Below are 7,905 nucleotides of genomic sequence, written 5' to 3' on the forward strand. Positions count from 1 at the left end.
TAATACTTTCATTTAACCTAACTTTATACAAAAGCAGATTGCTTTTGATGGTTTTATTTTTAACACTGTCTTACACTACACTTCCTGATGTATAATACAATGCAAAAATGTAAATTTCTGCACAGGGTTAATTAAAAGTTCATCCTGCATCCTCTTTAAAAGTCCAACATTTTTCCCCGTCAGATTTGGACAACCATCTGTTGTCACACCTGCCAGCTTGTCCCATTTCAGTCCTAACATGTCCAAACACGCATTTACCTATGTGAACAAGTCATTACCTGTGGTTGTCTCTTTAATTGACTGCATGGCTGCCAGCTACTCCGTGATTTGAAAGTCAGCAGTTATCCCACGTAAGAAGATGAGTAGCTGGGCGGTGTTACGTACATCGCAGCTCTCATCCAAAGCCAGCGAAAAACAGTCAAAGTCGGCCGTTCTGTTCTTCAGCTGAAGCTCCAAGTTTCCGGGCATATCAGCGCAACAGAGTCCAATAAGCACTCCTTAATAAACTCTCCGTCAGAAAACGTCTTACTTTTTCTGGCGATTTTGTGAGAAATGACGAAACTTGTCCTGACGGCTGCATTCTGGGGGTGTGAAATATGGCAAAAAGTCCTTGTTGGGTTTGCAGTTTTACCATCATTGCATTAGCCTCCCTTGCGAGCTCTTCATCAGACAGATTCCGGTATTTTTCCTCGTGCTTCGTCATGTAGTGGCGATTCAAATTATATTCTTTAAACACAGCAAGCTGTGTACCACAAATTAAGCACACAGCTTTACCTTTAATTTCTGTAAAGAAATACTTGGCAGTCCATGTCTTGTTGAAAACATGGCATTCGTCATCAACTTTTCTCTTTTTAGCGTCTCGGGGGTAATTGTGTGTGGGGAGGCGGGGCCGGCGGACCGACGGCGCCCGCTCCAAGATGGCGGTGAGGAGGCGTGGACGAGGGAGCGGCAAGGGGGGGCGCGCTGGGAGTGACGCCGTAATCAGCATAAGGTGCGTGGAGCGCGCAGCTGTGGACAGTGCAATCACCCTCTCAGACCGTATAAGAGGGCGAGAAATGTGAACATCAAGAGAGAGACATGGAGAAAGACGGCGGACGGGAGGAACCCATCCTCTGCTACCACGCGAACGACGGCGATGTGATGGCGAACGACGGCGACATGCTGCTAAAAAGCAGACGGCGGACGGAAGGAAACCATTCGTGTGCTCACGTAAGAAAAGGAAGCTGCTGAAAAGCACGCAAAAGACTCTGTTATTGAAATAATAAAGAAGTCTAAACCGTCGCACGACAATGTCTTCCCTGGATGATCCTGAGAACCCGCACGTCAGTTAGGACCGTCACACCGGGCATCACTTGTCGCTGTGCACCTTCACTCACAGGTTACACACGGACATACGCCCATAAATAACACTTTTCAAAATAAAAGCAGCACAGTTGTATTGCGCGCACGACAGATGTTTTTTCAACTTTATTTTGTAATTTGTGATTGACGCTGTTCACATTCACTCGTCTACACGGAAGTAATACAAATAACGCTTTTCAAAACAAAAGCAGCACCGTTGTATTGCACACTCGACATACTGTAGATACTTTTTAAAATGTATTTTGTAATTTATGATTGGCCTCACGCGGGCCGAACAGGGACGCACAAAGGGCCGGATGTGGCCCGCGGGCCGCAGAATGCCCAGGTCTGCCCTAGATGCTACACCAGAATGCTACGAGCTGTTCTGAATGTGGACCAGAACATCCACATCACCAACGAGGACATGTATTGGCAATTGCCAAGGCTCAACAAGAAGGTAGCAATTAGGAGGACAAGACTGGCCGGCCACAGCCACAGACATCGGGAGCTCCCGGCAAGCAGGCCGGTCCTATGAGAACCAAAGAATGAGCATCGATCACGAGGACGTCCCACGCTAACATATGTGGACATCCTGAAGAAATAAATATGTGGGAGCTGAAAGTTTTTGGAGCTGGTCGGGTGTATGGAGACCCGGGAAAATTGGAGACTCCGATGGAAGCTCGTCTGAGGATGACAGAGAAAATACCAATTAAAATAAATGATAAATGGGTTATACTTGTATAGCGCTTTTCTACCTTCAAGGTACTCAAAGCGCTTTGACAGTATTTCCACATTTACCCATTCACACACTGATGGCAGGAGCTGCCATGCAAGGCGCTAACCAGCAGCCATCAGAGGCAAAGGGTGAAGACATTGCTCAAGGACACAACTGACGTGACTAGGAAGGTAGAAGGTGGGAATTGAACCCCAGTAACCAGTAACACTCCGATTGCTGGCACAGCCACTCTACCAACTTCGCCACGCCGTCCCATCATAATTGTGATTATTATTTTTTTCATAATCGTCCAGCCCTAGTTCATGTTACAAATCCAGCCCCTGTAATCACAGTCACTACTGTTGTGTCCTTGGGGAAAACACTTCACCTGCCTTGCTCCCACTGCCACTGGTGTATGAATGCAAATTAATGTTTGATGTGGTCAGAGACGCTGTAGGTTCAAATTGGCAGACACTTTTCCATGCTGCACCTGTCAGGTTGCTTTGGCTACAAGAGTGGCTTACCACCATGTTTTGTGAATGTAGAGTATATGAATGGTGGGTTTACTGTAAAACATTTTGTCAAGAAAAGTGCTATATAAATATATGCCTTTATTATTATTATAGTTAAATTATGTAATTATTTTTTAATGTAAACGTGGGGGTTCGAAGAATCACATTTTCTCATATTCTCTGTATGTATCCTTTTGCTGGAGTGCAACAGTAGTGTAGCACCTTATACATGTATTGTTCTTGTTCCAATCACCCAGAGAGGTCGTGCAGATTTTTAGTTTGCCAATGCCTTTTTAATGTGAAAATGTTACAAACCAATACACATCTGATGGAAAAATAAGAGTAATCTTCATAGTTGAATGTTGCAGATGAGATTCTTCATCCAGTTTACTCAGTAATGCAAACCATGCTCTCGGCAACTTCTGTTTGAGCATCTTGTAACCGATTGCTGATTGAGTTGTTTTTCCCCACTTGGTACTGTTTTCACTTGCGAGCTGTATCATAGTTGGCGACAAACCAATCACATGTCTCCTTGAGTGCTAGAATGGCAAGAGAATAGTAAGCCAGAAACCTTCATTAAAAGTGACTGATTTACAACAACCTCTCATAGTCTGACCTTGTTGGAAGGGTGTGAAGCAAAAATCTGGTCGATAGCTGCACAACTTTGCATTACTGGCCGTCTTTTTTAACTGCCCATCTGCTTTACTGGTATCATACTGCAGAGTGATGGTGAAGGAAATTACAGATTATATGAGATAAATGACAACATTGTTAGTAAACATTACATTAATTCAGTAATTTATGAACGGAAAAATAAGGCAAACAAGTTTAATAAGGCAAGACATAATAGGGCATGTCAGGGAACAATCAACAATCAACCAAGGATAAGAGGAAATGAAAACAGTAACCCCATGAAAAAACCCAAAACACAACCAGCCAAACAAGCCATATGGACAAAGATGAAATGTGGGCTAATACTTTACAGATACAGTAAAATGATATTCATGTTTTTCAGTCAGTACAGTATATTGTCCTATTGCAGTGTTGTGCCTTACAAACTCAAACACAATTCGTGTAGTCGTAAAAGCCAGCTCATTTCTTGCAGTGGTTAGCTTTAACGGGTAATACCGTAACACGCCACGCAATTCGTGTTGTCGTAAAAGCTAGCTTATATCTTGCCGTGGTTAGCTTTAACGGGTAATACCGTAGCACGCCAATGTGTTACTGCGCTACAAAAATAGTTCCTCCGTGCTTGCTCTTACAATAACAATGTTGCTACAGCTTAGTTATTATACAGGTTACAAAACATACGTGTAGTATTGTTAGCGGTTTTTGAATGCATTATAAAGAGATTTAAAGGTTCAACTGATTGCTTCCATTAGCTGCATTGCTAGCCACCTAGAACGAGCTGATTTATATATGCTTGAAAGTGAAAAAAACAAAAACCTTTTGTCTACTTGTCTAATGATGATTGTGAACGATTACCCCAAAAATTTTATTAGTAAGTACTAGCTGATTTGACAATTAGGCAAATGGTGCTAATATAATAGGCAGTGTTAGTTAGTACCTGTTATTTTTACAGCAGATGATGCTGCATTACTACTGCTGGGATGAAATCGTAGCGGTTCAAAACCACAACATTATTTTACAGTTATTGTATATTGTGTGTTAAAATGTTTCAGCATATTGCTCCTATTTCAGCCTTTTGGTAAAATAGCAACTTTGCAATTATTGCAATTAGCGCTGTTCCAATCTTTTTTTGTAAAATGTAGTTAAACATAGGAGCGTTCTGCCGTCTGGGTGCCGTTTTTCTGGCTGTTAACATTTTCGCTCACAGAAATAATTAAGGGAATGGTTTGAAGAACCGGTTCTAAGCAAGAACCGGTTTTCCATTCCGATACCTACTATTTTATCTTAGCTGGCGTTTGTAAGGACAATATAGTGAAATACCTGAGTGTCCTTAAATATGTGCACAATTCCCCAAAAGGTAACATTTTCCTGTAAGGATACAACCACTTCACCCTTAAAGTCCAGTGCATGCACAACTGCATCTGCTGCTTCTTTGATTGATACTTCATTTTCCTCACCAACTGGAACAGAAAAAGAACACAGTAATTACCTTGCACTTGGATTTGTTCCAAAGCAGCACACATGTGAAAGACTCACCAGAAAGAATGATCGGGTCAACCTCTGGATATTCCCTTAAAACCCACAGGAAGAGGCGAGCCAAATCCAAAGAGTAAATAAATTGTCTTTTTGGAGTGCCAGAGCCCCAGACGACCAAGGGCTTCCCCTCTTCTGACCAGTACAAAAAAGCAGATAAACAAAAAATAAAATAATTTTTTCTCTCATTAATGTAAAATCATCACAGGTTATGACTCATTTGCATATTCAAAATTTGCTTTAGAAAATTCTCCCAATATTTGGACATTTTGGAATATTTTTTGTCTATATGCAATACAAGAACGTTTTTAAAAGTTTTACAACTAGAAGTCATTAATTTGTTTAAAATCTGGTGACAGTTAAGTATAGTAAGATTTAAGGGCACATTTTCAAAGTATTTGCACTAACATAGCAAACAAGATACAGATTGTAAATACACCCATAAACAACTTGACATTGTACACCATTCACATCTACATTTACTCTTCCTGTAAAAAAACCCCATCATAGAATGATATTTGCATCATTTAGATGCATTAAAAATAAACGGAGTCAATTAAACATATTGAATAGACTGTATTTCACACCGTCACAGTTGTTTAAAATGGATATATTAGATAGCAAGTTATGTATTAAGTGTCACACAGCTGAAGGAACTATGATTATTGTACTGTTCAAATTTGAACTTTACAGTACAGATAAGAATGAAATTTCGTTGCATTAGCTCATCGTAGTGCAGGATAAAAAAGCAATAAGGTGCATATATAAATAAATAGATTACTGTACAGATAAATATATTGCACTTTTTCATTTGCATCCAGGTTTATGAATGTATGTTATATTGTCTTTTTATTCCAGCGGGTTAATCCATTTTGGGGGGAATTGAGGGGATAATTATGATGCGTTAAAGAGTTGTGGTCTGTTGTGAGAATTGTCTCATCTTCAAATTGCACATGATGGCGCCGAGTCATCGGTGCTCTCGTGTGCTCTGTTTTTGTGCGTAAATTGTGTGTCCTGGTGCTCTTAGACCCGTGAAGAGCTACTGAACATTAGATCAACCACCCCTACAGACTTTTTACCAGTTACTTTAGCGTCAGCTGCGGATTTGGTCCATTTTTTTGACCAAAAGAGGAAAACAACGCCGAACAGGAAGGCGAGCGGGAGCCCTCATCAGTCTTTGCAGACAGGGATTACGCACGCCTTTACCTGGCATCTTTCTGTCCAACGCCCGCTCACTTCCCAACAAGATGGACAAGCTTGCGTTGCTGATGAGAAGAAACAAGGACTTTTCCTCGTCTTGTGTTTTGTGCTTCACGGAGACGTGGCTGAGCGCGAGTGTTGCAGACAGCGCAGTTCACCTGGAGGGCTTTCATCTTCTCCGCGCGGACCGAGACCCGGGCCTCTCCAGCAAAACAAGAGGCAGTGCATTCTGCTTCTTCATCAACAACAGCTGGTGTACAGACGTGACTGTGATATCCCAACACCGCTCTCCTCTGGAATATCTCTTCAGTCACTGTAAGACTTTTTACTCACCGCTTGAGATCGTTTCATTCATACTGGTGGCTGCCTACATACCGCCAAGCGCACGCTCAGCTCGTGCTTAGTGACTTTAACAAGGGAAACTTGAGCCAGGAATTACCCAAGTATATACAGTTTATTAAATGCCCGACCAGAGAAGAGAACACTTTGGATCACTGTTACACCACAATAAGCAGGGCATACCATGCAGTCCCGTGCGCTGCTCTCGGACTATCAGATCACGTGATGGTGCACTCAATCCCTTCATACAGACAGAGACTAAAACTGGCTAAACCTGTTATGAGAACAATAAAGAAGTACACCGCTGAGGTTGTGGAGGAACTGTTGGAGACGACAAACTGGGAGGCAATTGGAGCGGCCACATACAATCTGGACGAGTATATGGACACTGTGACCTCATACATACAGTTCAATGAGGCGCGCATCATTCCAATGCGCACCAGGGCTTGCAACGACAAGCCCTGGTTCACACCCAAGCTCCGACAGCTTCGCAAGGAGAAGGAGGCTGTGCGGAGGAGCCGGGACTAGAGTACCAACAGAGAAGCGAAGTACCACTTCAGCAGGGAAGTGGGAAAAGCAAAATCTGGGTACTCTAACCGTCTACAGGAACAGTTCAGCTCCAATGACTCTGCAGCCGTGTGGAGGGGGCTGAGGGCCCTTACGAGCTATAAGCCCAAAGCCCCCCAGGCCCTGAACGACTGGACTCTCTCCCAAGGCCTCAATACACATTACTGTCGTCACAAACGGCCATCAGCTCCTCACAGCTCTGCTCCTCCCACCACCAACGACCTCAGCACTTCATCAAAGGACTCCACAGACCCCTCCTGCCCTGCCCTCTCCATCCAAAAGGAGGATGTGCGCCGGCAGCTCTTGAACACCTCTCTGGAGCTATGCTGCGTGCCATCCAGCTTCAAGATCTCCACCATCGCCCCTGTCCCCAAGAAACCACGGATCACAGGACTTAATGACTACAGGCCGGTGGCGCTGACGTCTGTGGTCATGAAGTCTTTTGAGCGCTTGGTTCTTCCCCACCTCAAGGACATCACCGCCCCCCTCCTGGACCCACTGCAGTTCGCCTACAGAGCCAACAGGTCTGTGGATAATGCAGTGAACCTGCCCCTCCACTTCATCCTAAAGCAGGGGTCAACAATGCGGTGCCCACGGGCACCGGGCAGCCCGTAAGGACCAGATGAGTCGCCCGCTGGCCTGTTCTAAAAATAGCTCAAATAGCAGCACTTACCAGTGAGCTGGCATTTACAGAGAAAAGTGCTGCACTTTCCCTCTGTGCAGATGGTGCTGAAAGCCAATGCTTCTGCATCTGAGGCGTTTGACAAAGTTGCAGAAAAGTACTCTCAGGTCATAAACAGAGTTGGGCAAGAGTTTGAGAACAGGTTTTGTGACCTGGATCAGCTTGAGCCATGTGTGTCGTTCATTTCTAATCCTTTCGTGAACATGGACATATCATGCATTGCTGAGCAGTTAAGTGCAACATTCAGCCTGGATGCTGAACAGGTGGAGATTGGAATTGTAACACTGCAAAATGACCTCCACCTCAAAGCCCACCAGGCTGCACCAAACTTTTGGTGCCTTGTTGACACAGAAAAGTACAGTGGTGTATGCGCAGCAGCTATGAAG

General features: G+C 43.8%; 1 protein-coding gene across 1 annotated transcript in view; it reads right to left on the bottom strand.

The window, feature by feature from the left end:
- Positions 1 to 2,831: 2,831 nt before the first annotated feature.
- Positions 2,832 to 7,905, bottom strand: part of LOC133635471 (GDP-L-fucose synthase-like) — a 36,040-nt gene continuing 30,966 nt past the window's right edge. Inside the window, exons 4-7 of the mRNA XM_062028687.1 lie at positions 4,735 to 4,866; positions 4,579 to 4,658; positions 3,185 to 3,284; positions 2,832 to 3,107 (exon numbers count right to left, since the gene is read on the bottom strand). Coding sequence (XP_061884671.1) covers positions 3,052 to 3,107; positions 3,185 to 3,284; positions 4,579 to 4,658; positions 4,735 to 4,866 — 368 coding nt within the window. The 3' untranslated portion in view covers positions 2,832 to 3,051. The remainder of the gene's footprint in view (positions 3,108 to 3,184; positions 3,285 to 4,578; positions 4,659 to 4,734; positions 4,867 to 7,905) is intronic.

This window comes from Entelurus aequoreus, linkage group LG19 (genome assembly GCF_033978785.1).
Source record: "Entelurus aequoreus isolate RoL-2023_Sb linkage group LG19, RoL_Eaeq_v1.1, whole genome shotgun sequence".
NCBI lineage: Eukaryota > Metazoa > Chordata > Actinopteri > Syngnathiformes > Syngnathidae > Entelurus > Entelurus aequoreus.